The sequence below is a fragment of the Sprattus sprattus genome, assembly GCF_963457725.1.
Source record: "Sprattus sprattus genome assembly, chromosome: 1".
In the NCBI taxonomy this organism is placed as follows: Eukaryota; Metazoa; Chordata; class Actinopteri; order Clupeiformes; family Clupeidae; genus Sprattus; species Sprattus sprattus.
In genome coordinates, this window is record NC_137920.1 from 67,345,417 (window position 1) to 67,366,124 (window position 20,708).

Below are 20,708 nucleotides of genomic sequence, written 5' to 3' on the forward strand. Positions count from 1 at the left end.
GGCCTACGTTGTCTCTCTTACTCAGTGCATGACAACAATCTTGTTTGACTGTTGTTTTTTTGGAGGTTATTCAACCGTATAACTTTTCTTTGCATCGGAACCTTATTATTTTATAAGTTATTTGCATTTGCATCTCATATTTAGCAATATTATATAAATGCCTCACTGATACGGCATTGTGCCATGCTATTATTGCTTAGGCTTTGCTTTTTTCTCGTGACCGAATATTAAACTGAACTCTTGAAATTATATAAGCACCAACAAAGTCAGAAGTCCTTCCTTTAGATGGTGAGACTTCATTTCCCGTGAACCCACGGGACCAGATGCGTCATCTTTCAATCTGGCCAATACAGTTCCGAACTGTGTGAGGCAGTCAGTCAATCTAGTTATAAACATATCCGCGAAGCCCTTTAGCCACGAATAGAGAGTGTAGTGCGTGGAGCGATAGCATTTCAGAGGCGGAACAGTTGGTATTGGCACATAGATGTCGTGAGCACGGGTTGTCAGGGAAGTTGGTCGAAACGCGCCTGAAACAATCAGCAATGCAAACGTCAAGACGTTGTATCACACTGGCTACTACGATTCATATAGCTGTCAACGCATGTTGATATCGCATGGCAATTAAATTCAACCTTCAATCAATCAATTTCCAAGCGTCTGGATTTAGACAATGGCTAAGCGAAGTACCTTATTTATAAGAATTGTGGAGGGCAAAAACTTGCCAATTAAAGACATGTGAGTATTGTTGTAGCCTACTTAATTTCTTAGAATAGAAATGGTTATTCTTTAAGTGACAGAACTGTCATTATTTCCTTCTTGAATAATAAGTGTACTATTCAGGTAACATCGTGTAGGCTAAATGTCAGTAAATTATAGGAAAATATTTAAAATACTGATTGCCTGAGTGACAATTTTTCCTGAAATTCGAAAACAGAGTCAGTTGTAAATTCTTGTTATCATGAAGTTATCATTAAGATGGTTATAGTGAAATAAAATGACTCGTACGATGCAGGCAGCTGTGATTCACTGAATGGAAAGAGTTTAATCGTATAGAAGGCTGGTTCTTTTGAGTGGAATAAAAACAGTTGGCTACAGCAGTCAACCAATCTTTAGGTGATTTATTAATAATGTTTTGTGTGTTGAAATGAATGAAGACCACTTCTTACATTGTGTTAACGATGGGTTATGTGTGGATTTAAGCAATGGAGTAAAGTAAAGGGATTTCATTTATGGGTTTGTTTTCCTAAAATATCTGTGCTCTGTATTTCTGTAGCCTATATTTCTTACACGTCACACAGATGGTTAATCTTATGGATTTATAGCAGGGGTCTTCAACAGGGGGTCCGCGACCCCCAGGGGGTCCGCGGAGGTACTGCAGGGGGGTCGCGAAATCTTTGGTTGATAAGATATTTTTTTTTAATATTTCAAAAAAAAAAAAAAAAAAAATATTACCAAAAAAAAAAAAAAAATTCAACCAATTTTTTTTTCCACAAATTTAAATGTCTTCCAAATCAGAATTGTATTTATTCCCTTTAAATTTACATTAACATAAATCCGACATATTGTAGCGAACATATAAATTGATCGAGAAGACGTTATCTTTCAGTCCAATCGACACATTCAGCTACCCACAGGAGCTCTCTCAAGCTGGGCACCGGTTCACTCACAGCACCTTTCATGTACAGGCACTAGCCAATCAGATCGCGTTTCTGCTCAAGTCTAAAGAGCGCGAAGGTCAAAAATAAAAGATGACGAACCAAACTCCATAGCTGGTCTTGTTTGTACCTATAAATTGTTAGTTTGACATTTGCTTAGATTTAAAAAAAATAAATAAATAAAGAGAAATAGACACTGTACAAGGTCAAAAAACGTTAATTGTAACTGAAAAATAAGTGAGGATTTGCGAGGTGTGTGAGCCTCCTAGCTAATGTTAGCAAGCTACTACCTACAATCTTAACAACTTGCTAGCGGTGTGATTGGTTTGTTGACCTGTCAATCTCACTATAACATCTACGTTGTCAACACAACTCCATGCGCCAGACTCCTCCTCCGTCATCCGTTGGATCGTGTCAGTCAGGAGTAATTGAAAAGAAGATACATCTCCTTAATGTGGGAGGATGTGTGCCATCGACACAATAACAGGGTAGCTATGTTTATTTGGCACTAGGCCCAGTATATTATAAACAAAATTTTATGCAATTTATATAGTAGGGGGTCCCTGCTCATCTCGCCATCAGTTTGGGGGTCCCTGGCCTGAAAAACGTTGAAGACCCCTGATTTATAGCATCAGCACACATACTATATGTTTTGTGTCTCTGTCATCTTTCTGTTGTCGTGGTAAAGATGCAGGCATGTTTCTACATTCTCCCTCCACTTTGGTTGTGGAAAAAAATTATGTAGGCTAGTTTTGCTCTCAATTCGTTACAGTGGAATTCGGCTGCAAGATTGCCTGTTCAATTGCTGCCACCCAATTTTGAAGCCTGTATTTTAGTTGTGGTGCTACTACTGTGAGATTTATTATGGTGATGTGCAAATTGTGATGGGGACACCCACCTGCTCATGAATGTAATGCCTTCCTCAATTATTTTTATGGCCGCTGTGAGCATTCACCCTAAATTAAACTCCTCCGAGTGAGGCAGCTGTGTGAAACTAGTCTGAAATTGACCAAATAATAGATATTGGAAATATCTTCCCTCTTATTAATAAATGAAAATGTCTTATTTTTTCATTGGTACCTACTGATGGTCTCTTTAAAAATTCATGACATACTTCCGCATATTTAATCTGAAATAGGGGTGCAGACACCTTGGCATCCATGCAAATGAAAGGGGTCTCCCTTAATTTGCATAATCATCCATTTCTGGAAAATTACATTTGATTAGGGGTAAGCAGCCATGCAAACGCCATCAAACCATGTTGCCTAGTGAAAGCACGACTCACTCACCAGAAGATAGTGCTTCTCAGCCTGAGCAGCAGATTGTTTGCCCTAACGGCCCAATAACTATGCCAAGCTGTGCAAACACAACATGCTGCCACGCTTTCACCATGCTTACCCTGGAATTTAGGTCCATTTATGGCCCAGCATTCCGGTTGATGGCTCTGCGTTTGGGAGATATTGGTGTGTTGTTCAGGCAAAAGGCTTGCGATAAAGACCTGAGAAGGACTCAGATGATGCTGAGACTGTGTTTGTAAGCAGCTCTGATAATGGCACTCTCCGCCTCTTACTTTTTTGTCTTTGTCGTCAGTGCTATCACCATTCTGCAGGTGCTGTGTGCAGACGAGTACGTGGTTCAACTGCCAAGCCACTATGCTATTTGATGTAGCACCTGATTCTGACAGCCCCAGGTTTCCCTATTACACTGATAACAACAGGCAGAGATGAATCACCCCGAGTCCTACTCTTTTTTGCACAGACGTGACTCGTAAATGTTGGCACTATGTGTCACTTCTCCTGAGTCTATATGAGGATTTGATTGGAAAAAAAATCCCCCCTCCTGTTTGTAATTTGCCGTTATTTTGCTGGTGACTAATGCAAAAGGGTGTATTTTCCTGTCTGATGTGATGGATTGTGAATAAGTCTGAACATTTACTGTGCTATTTGATGACAGCACCCATATATTAGTTATAAAAATAGGTGAGTGCATGTTGGACTGATCTTTATCTACTTTGTAAGAGACAAGTTTGTTTGGTTTAAAAAGTTAATTGTCATGGAATGGCCTGTCAAGCCTCTGAAAATGTTGTCCTACAATATCCTTTGTGTTTTAACCTGATTTTCCATCTTCTAGCAAATTGCAATACAACATTTTTCAAGAATTTCAATTATACACATCCTTTTGGAATGCGCAAGTCATTGCTAGGTTCATCATGGGCTCAATGAACAAAAGCTTCAGCCCAGAGAACAACAAAGGGAATCGGCTTCTTTTTTTCTTTTTCCGCGCTGGGCTTCCATCTCCAAGGCCATCCACTGAATACTTTTTTTGTGAGGTGCTAGTAGTAATAATTATTTGTGCACATCTGAAATGATAGATTTGCCAAAAGCGAATAGGCTGCTTGCATGAACCTCTTTTTTTGCAATTGAACCTTTTCAACAAAGTCACAGAAGGCCATGGGTGTGGGTGGAATAAAGAGAATACACATCAACAGCTGATGATGCTGAGGTGATGAATATCTCTGGTATCTATGGTTGCGCTTGAAATAACCGTGGGTGATTGGCTCTCTAGGCTGCTGTTATGGTCTGCCTTGTGTCTGGGCCGTGGTCCTTTTGAACTATGGAGTTGCAAAGGCTGCATGAGAGATGCCTTTATCCACAATCTGCCCTTTGGCGCGGGCTTTGACACCCCAGAGGAGGCATGCCGATGCCATGGCCTATGGGATGAAAGGGACGCCATGTTTTTCGCCACCAGGAGAAGAAAAAAAGGAATCTCCCCTTTTTTCATGTTTCATGTGCCTGAACGTGGCAGCTAGCAGCAATGTTAATTAATTTCAGCTGTCCAGTGGTCCATGTTGTAACCATGGAGTTTTTAATTGAATTCTATCACTATGGGTGATTTGATAGGGACACCTAGAATTCCGAATGGTAAATTAGGTGAAGAATAATCATGCTGTCATGTTTCATGCTTCAAGATGGTAGTGTCTATTACAGTCTTTATTTTGTATCTATAATGGCTTTGTGTTTTGTTTTTTTCTTTGTAGAACTGGAAGCAGTGATCCATACTGCATTGTCAGAATTGACAATGAGGCCATTATCAGGTAGGTATGCAGAGTCCTCTCCAAGAGAACGTTCTACACTGCCTCAAGGTTATATTGTGATAATTCCCTTGATTTTAATGAGTTGATTATCATAAATTGGTTGGGTATTATCTTCGCTTCGCATGTGCTCTGCCTTTGCAAGCCATGTGCTGGGATTCACTTTGTGTTTAGTCAACTGGAAACTAACATAAACAGGAAATGGTGGGTATGTTTAAGAAAACTGGGATATTGAGAAGTTTAAATAATGCAAAGATTATCAGTATCACCAGAAGAACTGTAGTGGACAGAGTCAGTGAAATCAATTGTATAATAAGACATGTTGATATGCATCGAACACCAGGGAATGACACAGAAAACCCTGGATGTCTATAAGAATCAAATTATTATCCTCATCATCATAATGTTCTAATCACCGATCAAATTCATGCTCCCTGTTGGATTGCATGTAAACAATGGGAGTAAGAACTGTTATGACCATTTTTGTTTTTGAAAGTCTTTTTTTGTATGCAATGCTTGAGAGAATGCCTCCTCATGTAGTTAATATTTTCCTGCTTAACTGGTCTGTCTATGATTCTGGATTGCCCTAAAAGCTGGCAGGTTAAATAAACCCCTTCACCTGTAGTCCAATGAAAAAGAAAATGACTACCAGCTTTTTGCTATCTGGCAATCAAGCGCATAATGGACTATAATATTTTTTTGTGAGCTTGACATTATGCTTTGGAGTAAACATGAGGCAGTTATCCCTCTGACACTTAGTTTCGAGTCATGTAGGCCTCAGGTTAAAAATTAATCTGAAAGTGTAAGAAAATATGCACTGATCTGACTAGTTTGTTAGACCAATCTCTGAAACAGCGAATTTGTTTCCCCTCAACCCTTTCACCTTTTGCTGTGTCAGGGATGTCTGCAGTGTCAGATAACAGAAGTCATGAAGTCATTTTTTTTTACAGTTTTGTACTGCCATATATAGCATTCCAACCTCTCCACCAGAAGTAGTCCTGGTGTCGTAAGTAAGAGGAAGCAGCCGTGGCGGTGGTATGACCATCCTGTTTTGTCTGCCCTCATCTCGTCAGGGACGACTTGTGACATTCTGTTAAAGTGAAATGGATTGTCTCATTTTCTTCTTATTACACACTGAGAGTGGCCAATATTCACTATTGGGTATTTCCTCCCTGTAATCTCTTTCACACAGAACAGCAACAATATGGAAGACTCTGTCTCCTTTCTGGGGAGAGGAGTACAACGTTCACCTTCCCCCCTCATTCCACACTATGTCATTCTATGTGCTTGATGAAGATTCTCTCAGGTGAATATCTATGCCAAATGATACTGTATACTGCACTGTATATTGTCTAAAGTGAATATTGATGACCGCAATGATATGCTAGAGGACAGGGTATAATTGAATACAGTTGGGCCGTGGTTGTGGCCTGACATTTGACAGCGTACATTTTTGTGGGTTAACCCAGGAAATGTTGTATCTCCACAGCCGTGATGACGTCATCGGTAAGGTGTCAATTAGCAAGGAGGCCCTCACTGCCAAACCACAAGGTAGGAGGAGACTCCTGCTGCTGAGCTTTTCTCAGTATTGATTGAGAGGTCATGCCAGGTCATAGCAGCAGTGACTAGGCTAATTTTTATCAGATAGGGGATTTCCTAGGCGTGCTCAGATGATGGTTCTCCATTTAGAATTTTTACCTCTTCCTCAAAATGAAGATCTGCTCAGACTGTTAACACCATTTTTGGGAGGTTTGTCAGTGCACGCTTTTTATGTCACACGCACCTGCTCTGATCACAGGGCGACAAACATCACTGTACGTGCAGCAGTTACACTTAAAGTTCCCTTTGCAGAGGCACCTTGGGTGTTGATAGATTCTGAGTCATTCACACACTCAGACACACACACACTGAGTGGGAGCTAATACAGAGGTTTGGGTGGCCTTTGAGTCAGCCGGCACCATGGGAACGTCCATTATCGTGACACAAACGAGCGCAGGATATGATCTTACTCACAGATGACCTCACGCAGAGATGACGAATACCCATGGCGTTTATTTATTTATTTATTTAAGGTGGGTGAAGTCAGATCAACCAGTGTTGCCTGCCATGCTAGAGTGAAATCAGGGGACTACTCCAATGCTTTTAGTGTGATGGGCACACGTGGATCGTGTCCGCCAATTGGGGACAGGTGCCCTTGAGAGCTCTGTTTTTGGTAAAAAAGTCCGGGTAGTTAGCCTGGTGAAATGATGTAATGATGTGCACTCACCATTTTGTGCTATGTATGTCAATGAATGCAAATGGTATGCTAAGAATTTGCAGGGAGAAACAAAATACTATGGTATGTAGGTGATCTAACTTGTTGGGTAAGGTGTATAAAGGAAGCTGGCTCAGTGTATTTTGGTGTTTGGTTGTCTAGGTATGTTGAGGTCTTGTGGCTGGCCAAAAGCAGTTCAGGTTCAATGGGCAGTACAAGCTGCTGGTTTGATCCTCAGGGCACGTGTTATTCAATATCAGACTCAATTTGAGATGGCATAGTCAAGTCATAGATGTCAGTTAGTTAGAATCATAGATCTCCTGAGTGTACACTTTCCATGCATGTTTTACACAAGGCTACAATGCAGTGATTTGTTTAAGCTTGCTACTTAAGTTCCTGTAATAGCAGACTGAGGTTGGTCAAAAGTCAATTTCAGCTAAACTCCTGTCATGTTTTGCGTGTCATAGTCTATACAACAATTATCTATACAATAAGTCATGTTAAGTACATTACATTGTCCAGATTTAATTGTGTTTTTAGTAGTGGTAAGAGAACATGTAAAATCCATTTTTTCTGAGAAATCGTTTTAAAAAAAAAAATCTACTTTAGTGTAGATGACCAGATAGAATATATAAGATTAAATGGGTCAGCCAGACCATAGTTGTGTAGAATGTCAGAATCTCAGTTGTCTGGTTGAAATGGAACAGGCCCTTGGTGTTGCCATGCACAATTCCACATGACTGGTTGGCAGGAAGCAACTGAAAAATCCCACTGTGGTTTCTAAAAAACGTTCTAAGTCAGCTAGACTTTCCTTTTCCATATTACTTTGTGGGAACACTGGCTTGGCAGGACATAGTCTATTCTTGGCCACCACAACAGGACAATAAAACACAATGTTCCTCAACAAGATGTACCCTTGAATACTAATCAAAGGGAAAAGTACTCTGGGCTGGACTATGTGGCTGTTTGTTCATCTGCTCTGCTAAACATATGAGTGCAGTTGTCCGTATGGATATGGACATGTGTGTTCACTAGATTTTTTCGGATTGAATCTCAAGTTAAGCTGTTGAAAATGCATCAGAGCAATTAATTCTATTAAACTAAGCCACACAAAGCCACACTGAGAGTGATGAGCTATGATACGGCAGATTTGGCTCATCGATATTCTCTCACACACACACTGGTAGATGTGTTTATGTGTGTGTTTGTGTGTGTTTTGCATTTGCAGATTGAGATTGCATTTTCATTGGTGTGTGAGTGCATTTATCTTTTTTTTTTGCAGTGCAGGTTGCATGCACATGGCAGTCTACATGTTTGGTGCTCTGACAACATAAGCAGTGAAGCTTATGTACACACCTGTCTGTGTGGCTCTGCTGCAGGTATGGATGGCTGGTTGAACCTGACGGAAATCGACCCTGATGAGGAAGTGCAGGGTGAGATTCATCTACACATATCTGTGCTTGGAGATGGAGACGTCCCAACAAGACTCCGCTGTCAGGTCATGGAGGCCAGGTGGGTGCAATTAACTGTAATAGAATCGGAGAATTCAGGATGTTTTATTTAAATTTAATGTGAGTGACTTTATGGGGTTTCTCATGAAGGGTTGTTAATTTTAGATTATTCAGAGCTTGGGGCCGATATCATAAAGTAACATGAAAGAGAAATGATCAGTCATGAATAACATTAAATAATATTGGCAAATTCTGGTTTCTAGTGCAAAGTTGAAGCAGGACCTTTTCCTCAGTTCTGTGCATGGTGTAAAAATATTTAAACCCACTGCACATTCATTACATTGTTTTATAGCGTAACATAACAACAACCGACTGTAATGAGGAAATTAATCGTTTCCCTAATAACTGTGTCTGTGACCTGGAATGCTTGTTCCATGCAGAGATCTTGCCAAGAAAGACCGCAACGGGGCCTCAGATCCTTTTGTAAGAGTCAGATACAACGGAAAAACCTTTGAAAGTGCGGTAAGAGAGTGATTACAAACCAGACACACACACACACACACACAAACACACACACACACACACACACACACACACACACACACACACACACACACACACACACACACACACACACACACACACACACCAATACATCCATATGTCAATGCTCACAGACAGACAGACAGACAGACAGACAGACACACACACACTCACCAATACATCCATATATCAATGCTCAGAGAGACACACACGCACATATGCCAGGGGGGCTGAAACATATGTTGTGAAATCTTTCTGAAGGTGGTGAAGAAGACGCGCTATCCCCGGTGGAACGAGAGCTTTGAGTATGAGCTGGAGGACGCCGCAGCCGACTCTCCTCTCAGCGTGGAGGTCTGGGACTGGGACCTCGTCAGCAGAAATGACTTCTTGGGGAAGGTGAGTCATCAAAAACATCTCCACTCAGAACCCAGGCTGGCTGTCTGACCCCTCTCTGAATGGTACTGGTAAACTGTTACTCAGGGGGTCTTGATTCTTCAGTTTGTTTGAAATGTTCTTGCTTTCGCTATATCAAATGTGGCCAGACATGGAAATTCAACGCAGAAGTTGTTTATAAGTGTATAGCTACTACGAAGGCTTCTACTCCAAATTTTAATCCATAGTTTCCCAAGTTGTCCGCCCTAACATTAATGTTTTGGTCACTCTTCATTGTAGGTAGAGGCTGTGTTGTTAACTATCATGTTATCTATCAGGGGGTTCTTTATGCAGACATGTATTCAGCTTAATCATAAGCAGCAGGGTTTCTTTATTTGTTTCCTTCTCAACAAGAACTTTTCTCTCTTTAGCTGTACCCTGCAGCGTAGGATGTCTGGCAACATTACCCTTGTCCTCATCATTTATCTTTAATAACATTGTTTTGACATTTTATTGCAACAATTTAATGTTGTGTATAACTTCTCGCTCAAAGGTTCTGTTCAACATCAACGGACTCCAGTCTGCCCAGCAGGAGGAAGGATGGTTTCGGCTGGGGCCAGACAAGCCCAAACACAGCGAGCATGAGTGAGTGTCTGGGAGTGGGCTTGGAAAGCCGCACCACTAAAGCACCCATTACCCTTCATAAGGAGATGTTATGAGATGGCATTGGCCATTTTTTTTTATTCTTTAGATCCAACTTTTCCCCGTTTCAACAGAGAAAAGTTTTGCAAAGTATGGAATTTGTCAATCCCACGGGCAGCGCTTACCTAAAGGGAGAATGGCTGAAATGCAAGGCTTAGTTTTCCTCTGTTCTACCAGGACTGTTTGTATTATTCTGTATTATCTTCTGATGTCACAGTGAGGAGATTTAAATTTAAATCCCATTGGAGGATCAGTTAGCGTACACAATGGAGCAAGACACACATTGGGGAGAGAGAAGTTACTCGACGCTCCGTTCGAAAAACGAAATCGACCGATAAGGCAACAGTGAAAAAAGTCTTGCAGAAGTGAGTGTGTAGTTTATCTGAAGAAAGATACATATCTTTTTGTGGGCTTTACCTGCATTATAATGAGGGGTGGGATGCCTGGGCTTCCTCCATCTCTGCAGTCGGCTGTGGCAAACGGCTGGGCCGGGATCACTACCTTACCCCTGGTTTTTGTGGACTTGTGTGCATCTGTTCTGGTCCATGTGCTGACAGGAAGTGCTAATCCTTCCCCCATCTAAATCCCTGGATTTTTTTCCCCCTCCTCTCTCATAAAAGATCATTTGGCCATGTGGATTGGCTGCGGGGATTAGTGAGGAAAGAGTCAGGAGTGGGATAGAAGGCTTATGTAAATACTCCCAAGGTTCTACCAGGGGATGCAGCCACGGCTACCACAGGATATGACAAAGGTGGCTCGCCAATTGAACTGGATTAATGAGAGCTGAGGGTCAGTTTGGGTTGGCCTTGACTAGAATGTGAAACACTAAACCAAAAGATCATTTGTGGGTTTTCTTTCTTCAACGTAGTCCTGAAGGAAGACAGTTCTCTCTCTCTCTCTCTCTCTCTCTCTCTCTCTCTCTCTCTCTCTCTCTCTCTCTCTCTCTCTCTCTCTCTCCCATGTAAAAGTAAACCTTGTGTGAGGCATGCCCACTTACTGACTGACAACTTATTTTGATAACAGATCATGTAAGTCCATTCAATTCTAAGAAATATTACAGATGATGAACATATTCATTGTTTTATATTGTATTTTATGCATTCGCATGGTTTTGCCCCCGGCAAAGAAAAGCTGTGTTTCTCCATAATCATGTTGTTTAGCAAAGGTCATAGGATTACATTTACTGCATACATTGACACACAAATCCATGTGACCGGGAGATTAAAGAGACCTGTCCTTTTACTTTGACAAACCACCTCATCACTTTCCTCTTACAGACCCCACCACTCCCCCCTAACTGCAAACCGCCTCATTGAAATCTCTGTTGTTTCTGCGTCATTCATTCAGTGATTTCCTGACTGTTTATATGTGAACAAGCATACATGCAACGCAAATGGAAGATTAATTTCCTGTTGAAGTAATACAATTTGTGTTGGTTATTTGCTATTTGTTTGGTTCTGTGTTGAAAAATAATCAAGAAGTTTGAACATTTCAATGAAATAGCCAGTCCAAAACAGAGGATTAATTAACTTCAGCGTGGGTAAAAGGATCACACCTCTTTTTTCAGGATCAAACACTGAAACAAGTAGAATGAACGGCAACAAGGGGTATGTGAAATTACGGGTGTGTTGAAGGGATCTGTGAGTAACGGAAGTCATTTCTTTGGGGGGGGGGGGCGGACGCCCACTTTTCCGGTAGCTCATTCGGTAGATCTTGGAAATTCTTTGTCGGATTAAGCCCCTGTAATCCTGCTCTGCATGGGCGATCCCTTCCCTTCTGTGTGAATGAATCAAGCTGCCGTTGTTTTTGTTTATTTTCACCCGGTGTAGTTTTTTCCCCTCCCGTTACTGTCTTCTTTCTGATTGGATAGTTGACGGGCCACCATCTGGCGCCTGAGATTCTGTAGCTGGCTGTCAGTCGCCACTCTGGACCTGAAGACCAAGTGCTCCTCTCTCTAAAAAGGAGTCAGAGAATTGCATGCACCATAGCATGTGAGGGCTAGTCTGACAGAGGGCAGAAGTTTCTCTTGGCAGCCAAAGAGATCATTTTGCAATTATTAGATTAGTTAGATATTTTTACAATTGCCCCCTCCCCTCTTGAATTACACGGACATGGTAATACAATAATGCAGTGCAGGGCTCAGTAATATAATTTTGGTTTATATTGTTACAGAATATTGTTTTACAATTACAGGAAGGCACTGGTCTGTCTATGTCCTGCAGAGTAATGTCTGAGATTTGAGTTTATTGGTCTTTTGCCTGTGCACATATTTGAATGAAATAAATCTGCAGGCGAAGGGACTTTCCTCCAGGAGACGAGAGACAACATTAAGGGGGTGTGTTGTCTGGGACTGTGTGCCTCCGCTTGATTGCTCCGGCTGTCATTTAGTTTGTTCCATTATATCAGCCCAATAAAACTGACCGACCCACACAGCCTAATGAAGCCATCCGTGCCATTTGGATTTTATGGCACATTTCCACAGGTTAGTGGTAGCAGAGTGGAGCCATATAAGTAGAGCTGTTGGTCAGGCATGGTTTGCTGACTGGACAGGATGCTTCGGCTGATCTTGGCTGGAGTTATGTGGTCAAAAAAACTGAAAACAAAACAAACAAAAAACTAGGGTTAACTAGGGTTCCAGACAGCTATAATAAGGTTTTCAGTTTACTGCTCTCTAGCGTTTAGCTTTGTACTTCACAATATTTTGAGTGAAATTTTTTAATTCAAAAGCAGTGGTTCTTAACCTTTTTGGAGGTACTGAACCCTGCAAGCTTCATCAGTGCATTCGCCGAACCCTTCGTAATTTGAAAAATAAAATATGATTTCTTCAAAACGTAGGTATGTATAAAAACAGCCCGACATTGCTAGTGTGAACCGGGCTATACTGCGTGTGTCTTAACCCCTGCCGAACCCCTGAGAGTGGCTCAACGAACCCCTGGGGTTCGATCAAACCCAGGTTAAGAACCACTGTTCTAAAGGAAGTTGTGTATATAATAATATATTATCCATCGGTACCTTTTTTGTTTAGATACCTGATTGTGGCCCACAATCAATTACTTTTCCTACATTTGCTGTAAGGAATAGCTTATAAACCTTTTTTAATGCATTCTGTTGTTTTAAGAAAGAGGAAGATGTTGATAAACATCATACAGTGTGATTCCCTGTTGTATGATTTTGAGTCAGATCCGAGTAACTTCTGTGTGGTTTGTTTTTTCCACCCTGCAATGGCCCCTCGTGATCGGTCATGACTCACATCTTGCGCATTGGTGGTGTAATAGTGATGATGGTGTCTGGTGTCGTGCTCTTTATCCTAGGGGGACGCTCGGGTCTTTGCGGTTGCAGCTCCGACTCAGGGATGATACAGTCCTGCCCTCCAGCCACTACCAGCCGCTCACAGAGCTACTTTGCCAGTCCGTGGGCTCACATGTTAATGTGAGTGTCAACAAAAATGAGGTCACCACCCATTAGTTTGCATTGTAATTAGCTCTAAGTGATTTAGGTCAGAATGACATGTTGTGGTGTGTTAAGATAAGACTGGTATTTTTGTGGGATTCCAGGGAAACTGGCCGGATTTGATCATGCTGATTGATGAGACCACAACAGCAGAGAGTCGACAGGAAGTGGCCAACAACTTGGTGAAGCTCTTCCTGGGTCAGGGGCTGGTGAAAAAGTTCTTGGATGTTCTCTTTAAGCTCGAGCTAGACAAGACCAGTAAGTAACCAGAGGACACCCACCCTCCTGTCCATTTTTTCACAAACTGCTTGAATGATCTGAGTCACGATGTAAGAGGCATCTGTGGGGCGAAGGCTTGCCAGATTCCTCTCTATTCATTTGTTGACGAATGGTTGAGAATGATTGGATATGCATGACATGCAAGCTATGCATATGCTGATCATCATACTCTTTGTGACCACTGATGGCACGCTGCACTTAATCATCAGAAGGACATTTCTCATGTTCACAGTCCTGGCTGCCTGTAATTATCACATATTTTGAATTTCAATCCAGGAACATCAACTCTCCATATATTTTTGCAACTCATTATTCTCCCTGATGAACATGATGATGTAATGTTTTTCTCAATGAAAAGCTCAATGCAAAATGAGACTCATTCTATTTTCCACTTCTCAACCAGCTGAGCCAAACACATTATTTCGTAGCAACTCCTTGGCCTCCAAGTCCATGGAGTCCTTTTTAAAGGTAAGGTATGATCAAGTTCAGTATGTCATCATCATGATCAAGTATGTTTTTTCAGTTGATTTTACTAGGCTGAACTCATTGCCCATAATTCTCCCTGCTTGCTTCTCATAGGTAGCAGGCATGCAGTATTTGCACAGACTCCTGGGTCCCACTATAAACAGGATTTTTGAGGAGAAGAAATATGTGGAGCTTGACCCCAACAAAGTGGAACTAAGGGAAGCCGGGTAGGAGTGGGATAATCAGGAATGCATGCATCATGATTGAAGATTGCATGTTGTTGTAGTTCTTGAGGTTTTTATCAGTTTGTGAAATTCTGATGTTGAACATGAGGGAGGAATGTGGTATTTCTTATCTTTGGGGGTTGTAGCACAGCTGCGCTGGAAGCTTTATTACTGAGAAACGTATCCCTCTGTTGAACTACTCAGCTGCTCTGTTTGCAGTGCTTATTTTGAATGGGGAGTTTTTTGGGACCAGGATAAGGGGGGGGGGGGGGGTTGTTAAATGGTTGTCATTGAACATCATTTAGTTTCATTAAGAATCAGTTGATGTGTGTTAAGTTTCTCATCATTGAAGTTCTCCGCTCCATTGAACCATAAATGAATATAGATGATGGGGTTACTGTATCGATTGAAAGCACTGACCTTGTGATTTAATGCGGTGTGATTAAATGGGGCTAAAATCAAAGTTCTTAGAGATCCTTAGTCCTTAGGTATACCTCTGAAATGTAATTTGACTAATGTGTGTGTGTATGTGTGTGTGTGTGTGGGTGTCTGTTTGTCATGTGTGTGTGTGCCTGTCTGTGTCTTCCATCTATATGTATGATTATTATAGGTGTACAGGACTTCACAGAACGCAGACTGAGGCTGAAGTTATCCAGCAGAGCACCGTTCATCTGCAGCTCTACCTCTCGGAGCTTCTAAACGCCATCCTACAGTCAGCCACCTACTGCCCCCTGGTCCTCTGCCAGGTTTTCCAGCAACTTTACCAGCGCGTGCAGGCTCGCTTCTCCGACCCTGAGTACAGGGTGAGGGGCTCTTCACATGACGCATTAGATATTTCATTTTGAACTGAAATGGAAGACCACATGCTCTGTATTGTGTCTAATTATAATACGTTTCAAGTGAAGGTTTTGTGTAAACCCACTGGGTATTTTTTGTCCCTGCCACCAGAACGAGGGGGCATGTTAACACTAACATCCTCTGACATTCCTTTTTTATGAATTTCCTGTCCTGAGCTCTGGTTGTTGCTACGTTTGCAGAAGGTGAAGTTCATAGCCGTGACCAGCTTCCTGTGTCTGCGCTTCATCTCGCCGGCCATCATGTCCCCGAAGCTCTTCCATCTCCGGGAGAAACACGCCGATGCACGCACCAGCCGCACCCTCCTCCTTCTGGCCAAAGTAGGCACTCCTCCCACATTTATGTTCATATTACAGTTAGTCATTTAGCAGAATAAGTCACTGTATTATATACTTATATATATTATCAGGGACCTTGCTGTTGTTAGTTCCCTGCTCTACTAGCTGAAACACATGAACACTCCGTTACTTTCTCTTCCCCCTCAGAACAGACAAGCACTCAGAACTGGTCCCATAAAAAAAACCCTACTTCTCTTCTTTTCATTTCCCTGCCGTACAGGCCATTCAGATGATTGCGAACCTGGACACTCTGGCCTGCTGTTCCAAAGAGCCGTGGATGAACCCCCTGCAGCCCACGATCCAGCAGGGCATTGCCCAGCTGAAAGACTTCATCACAAGGCTGGTCAGCTGTGACGAGGCAGAGGGTGAGTCACAGGCTCCATGCTCTGCTTTATAAAATCAGTCAGGTTCTCTGATTGGCTGATGTGGTGTGGGCGCTGTCAACCTCACCATCTTAGGATCTGCATCATGCCTAAATGTCTGACACACCTCCTCTGCTCAGTAAATATTAACTTTAGCTCCGTGACCTTATAGTGAAGACACAGCGAGGGACGGGGGGAGGGGGACTTGCTCACACCTGCTGATGTTTTGGTTGTTTGCCTTGTGTTTCAGACCTTGGTCTCCAGGCTCGAATGAGCCTCCAGTGCGGCACAATGGAGAAGGAGGGCTACCTGCTGCTGCACAGGACGAAAGACAAGTGCATGCCCATGACGTCGCCATTTAAAAAATACTTTGTCACGCTCAGCAGGGACACTTTGTCTTACGCGAGAACCCAGCAGTCCAAGGTACATCCACAAACTCACTGACGATGACTTCGTAGTGTTAGGGGGCGTGTTGCCTTAGAGAAACTTGCACTGTAGTTAAACGACCCACTTTCACGAACAACACCACTTCCCCAAGGGGTCACCAGCTTGCTTTTAGGTAACCTGTTGGGCGAGGTATATAAGGCCAGTGTGGCCTTAGGTCAGTTGGCTTATGGTGCATCGTGCTTGTGCACTCTCCTTGTTTGGACCATTGTGTGAATTCCCTTTCCCTGGATCGGGTCTGTTTTGCTGGGAGGCTTGAGTTCTTGGACTGAGTGTTTGGACTGTTCGTCCAATGACCCTGAAGGTGGGCTGGTGTCCCCTTTGTCTTTCGTCCACATAACTTTGAAAATACTGACTAACACGCCTAGCTCACACATTAAGGTAAGGGACTTTGGTTTGGGAACTGAGCTTTGTCATTTTCAGTTTTTACGGTTTCACGCATGAATTTACAAGTTGATCTTACATACAAAATATCAGGCATCTCCATTCATGTTTATGTTATTATACATATCTTCGCCTAAAAGAGTGTGAAATTCTCAAAATGTTGTGCACATGTGTTTGTGGGTAAGTACTGGACATGTGTAAGTTTTTTTTATTATTACAATGCTGCAACCATAATATCTCATCACCCAAACTTCAAAGCATAGTTTGTCAGTAAAGACCCATTCCCTCTACACTCTTGGGGTCCTGCAGAAGAGCTCCTTCATCTCTGTGCCCAAGATAAAGGCTGTGGAGAAAGTGGAGGAGAAAAGCTTTGGCAGCGCCAACGTCATGCAGATCATCTCCTGTGACGCCGGGGGCCAGCTGGAGACTCTCTACTTGGACTGCAAGGTCAGACGCACCTCCACCAATCAGGAAACTTAAAAAATAAATACTGTTATAAAACAATTGGGTTCTAGCGCGTAATTTAGCTGTTTCTGATTGGACGAGAGACGTTCCATGCTATAGGTTATTCGTCAACATATCTACAGTTACGGGACTTTTCACAGCTAAAAATAAATCACTCCGCGATGAAACATTCGCATTGATGATAACCGTTAATTCAAAGTTATTAAAATTCCAAACCAAGACGTTGACAATGGAACTATTTTTTGTTGCGGAGAAACAATGGCGAAATAAACCATTTTTAATCAATAACTTTGTGTTGAAATGTTAATTTGTTGACAGTAGAATTGTTGCCTACGCCACTCGGCCTTCGGCCTCGATGGCTACGGCCGAACACCACCCGTGGGATTATCCCTTACCTACCCCACTCCCACTCGTGCTATATTGCTTAATTATGCAGCCTGCTGTAAAGGTGTACTGTGCGTCTCCCTCTCTCCTTCTAGAGTGTGAATGAACTGAATCACTGGCTCTCTGCCTTGAGGAAAGCCTGCAGTCACAACACAGACACTATGAGCTCTTACCACCCGGGGGTCTATAAGGCAGACAGATGGAGCTGCTGCCACCAAAAGGATAAAGCTGGTATTACAAGTGGGATAATACACTGCTATTATGACTTTCTCAGTATTGTCTTTCAATTCTCCATTCTCTTTGCTGCACTGTTGTGTGTTCAATGTGCATAAGAGAAAAATGGCTAACAGGTCCATGAGTGTAAATAAAATGACAGTTATCAGAGAGTTGATTTTTTTCTTTTAATAAATATCTTTACAGACCCAGGATGTGACAAAACAAAAGACGGAGTCACGCTGCAGGAGTGGTATGATCCTCTGGATCCTGATTTGGAGTCTCAGCTCATATACAGACATCTGCTTGGGGTTCAACAAGTCATGAAGTACAGCATGAGTTTTTTTTCCTCATGAAAATACAAATAGTCATTTTAAAGTCATATCCATTACACAATTAACGACTGTTAAATGTTTTTGCCTTTGTTTATGTCTTTTAGAGAAAAATATTTAGAGCTTAAAAAGCTACATGAAAATGAAGAAGGAGAACCTGAAAAAGGTAAACACCATAAAAGTCTACCACTTTGCATACCATGGCCCTTCCATGTGTATAGTGATCTCTACACATTTGTTAATGTAAGTCATTTAATGAGTGGTTGCAATAGATACGATTATCGTGTTTTCTGTTTCAGGCCAGAAGAAAATAGATGGAGTCATGCGATTCTTCAGCGTTCTCCAGGACCTCCATGATTCACATTTGGCAGTGGAGGAAGAGGAGCGCTCGAAGAATAAGAATAATTTCCTTTTAGAGTTACAGACATAAGAAGGACCCTGTACTACAGGGATGCATTTACAACAGAGGGCAGATCTCCCTTCATCTTGGCATGGCTTCTAACGGAGGCATGTTGCTCCATTTTTAAAAGGCCATTACGACATGATTGTCATCACTGTTGTGGTTTGTTTGCAGGAAGTGGGCTCTTGTTCTGGCCAGTTTTCATCTGTTATGCTTCATTGTCTCCATATGATCACCAAAAGAGTATTTGTAATACTATATGCAGGATCCCTTTAATGGAAGTGGCAGTGTCGGTATCTGATGCATAAAGCAGTAAAGTCTGATGTCTGAAGTATGAAGACTAAGGTGTACAGCACATTAATAGTATCCAGTGCAATCACCAGTTTAAATTGCCAACTAGAGAAACGTTTATTTTTATAGTTACATAAACTGAGGGCAGCTCTTATTTTGATTTTTATTCCATTATCATACAAAGCTAATTCTTTCTATGGAAGATGTAGATGTTATCATTTTTACTTGTGTATAAATGTGTATTCACAGGTAGTTTTTTGTTGACGTCACAAGTCATTGTGTTTAGGTTTTGTGCTTCAGTTCAATTTTATCATTTGATATTTTTATATTTATAATGCTAACAACTTGACCAAGTAAGCATTTGATTCTTTGATACACAACATGTTTGCCATTAAACACTGATGTTTACAAATTGTGAAAGCAATGGATCACCGTTGTTTTGTTGTGTTTTTCTCGGTAGATTATGTATGCATCTTAAGTATTATCATACTATAGTATTGATGATACTGAAAACATCTTCAAGATTTTTTCGGACTGACCAGAGACATTTAACATTTTATAAATGTACTCAGCCCATTATTTTTGTTGTTCTCAGTGTCAACTCTGTTTTCTGTTATTTTTTATGTCCAAATACTATGTGTAGCAAAATGTTATGGTGAACTTCTTACTTGTGAACAGTGTGAACATTTTCTATCATTTGAAAATATGGCTGTATAATGCAGAAAACAATTAAAAAAAAGTAGTTTGGTGCATTTATTGAGAGAGCACATCATCCTTGCACCACTAGGGGTCTCTGCAGCATGTTTTTGTTGGGGGAAATCTGTAACAGGAGCGAGGAAGTTTGGAATGATTAAATGGATTACTAGGATTTTGGTTCCACACCAAGTAAACAGAGACCACCCACAGTTGATCACACATGGTTATGCTCACTGCCCTCATTTAGTCTTGTCTCTGAATCCCTTCTATGCTTTGGATTTAGTCTGTATTTTTAACAGTGTAAATTGGTGGATCAGTGTTGGGTTCACACTGCACTATACAATGGCTGAAATAGTAAAGGACTGGAAAGTTCTAAGTCAGATATGACAGCATTTTTAAAGTGTAATTTGATTTAAGCTACAGATGGAATAATGACCAAGAACAATTTTCCTTGACAGCATGTCATCTTTAGGAAATTAACTCCATACCATTGGTATTATGGAAGCGTATAGCCAAAAATCTGATAAATGTTTTTAAACACAAAATTGTAATGAAGATTTGTTGAATTTGTGGTCCAAATGTCTTGCTGCCTTTTTGGCATCCGGGCAGATGTGCTTCCTGTTTTGTTTTAAACCCTCTCTGAAATATGAGAAGCCCACACATTCCCAAAAGCCTTTCCAAGTTTCCGTCCAGTTCTGTTTGTCCACATTCTAGAGGTAAAATAAATCTTCTGTCTCATGACAAACCAAATTTCCCCCCCCCCCTTCCCAGAACAGCATAGTAGTGGTATCCTCTATACAAGTGGCTATGACAAACTCGGAGTAAAAACAATACATAATCTTTGAACTCACATGTAAATGTGCACAAACACACAATTAACTGAACACTGATTTTTAACATCTTCTTTTCAGGTATGACAATACAAAATAGTAACTAGTAGTTGTGTTAAGGATTAATGAGGCACTCATCTCCAGTGACTGGCTGTGATTATAATAGTCAGTTTTTATCAGTATCACCTTTTTCAGGGTGCTTTGCTGATACCCACAGCTTGGCAACCC

General features: G+C 41.5%; 1 protein-coding gene across 1 annotated transcript; it reads left to right on the forward strand.

Annotated features, from left to right (window-relative positions):
• Window positions 1–598: 598 nt before the first annotated feature.
• Window positions 599–19,339, forward strand: rasa4 (RAS p21 protein activator 4). Its single transcript, XM_080832267.1, has 21 exons — window positions 599–735; window positions 4,693–4,749; window positions 5,939–6,052; window positions 6,236–6,297; window positions 8,380–8,512; window positions 8,892–8,973; window positions 9,256–9,390; window positions 9,920–10,011; window positions 13,380–13,497; window positions 13,623–13,776; window positions 14,201–14,265; window positions 14,377–14,489; window positions 15,097–15,289; window positions 15,524–15,661; window positions 15,900–16,044; window positions 16,292–16,464; window positions 17,179–17,316; window positions 17,814–17,949; window positions 18,139–18,259; window positions 18,371–18,429; window positions 18,563–19,339. The coding sequence occupies exons 1-21, from the start codon at window positions 671–673 to the stop codon at window positions 18,691–18,693; spliced, it is 2,424 nt and encodes an 807-aa protein (XP_080688393.1). The 5' UTR covers window positions 599–670; the 3' UTR covers window positions 18,694–19,339.
• Window positions 19,340–20,708: the final 1,369 nt, after the last annotated feature.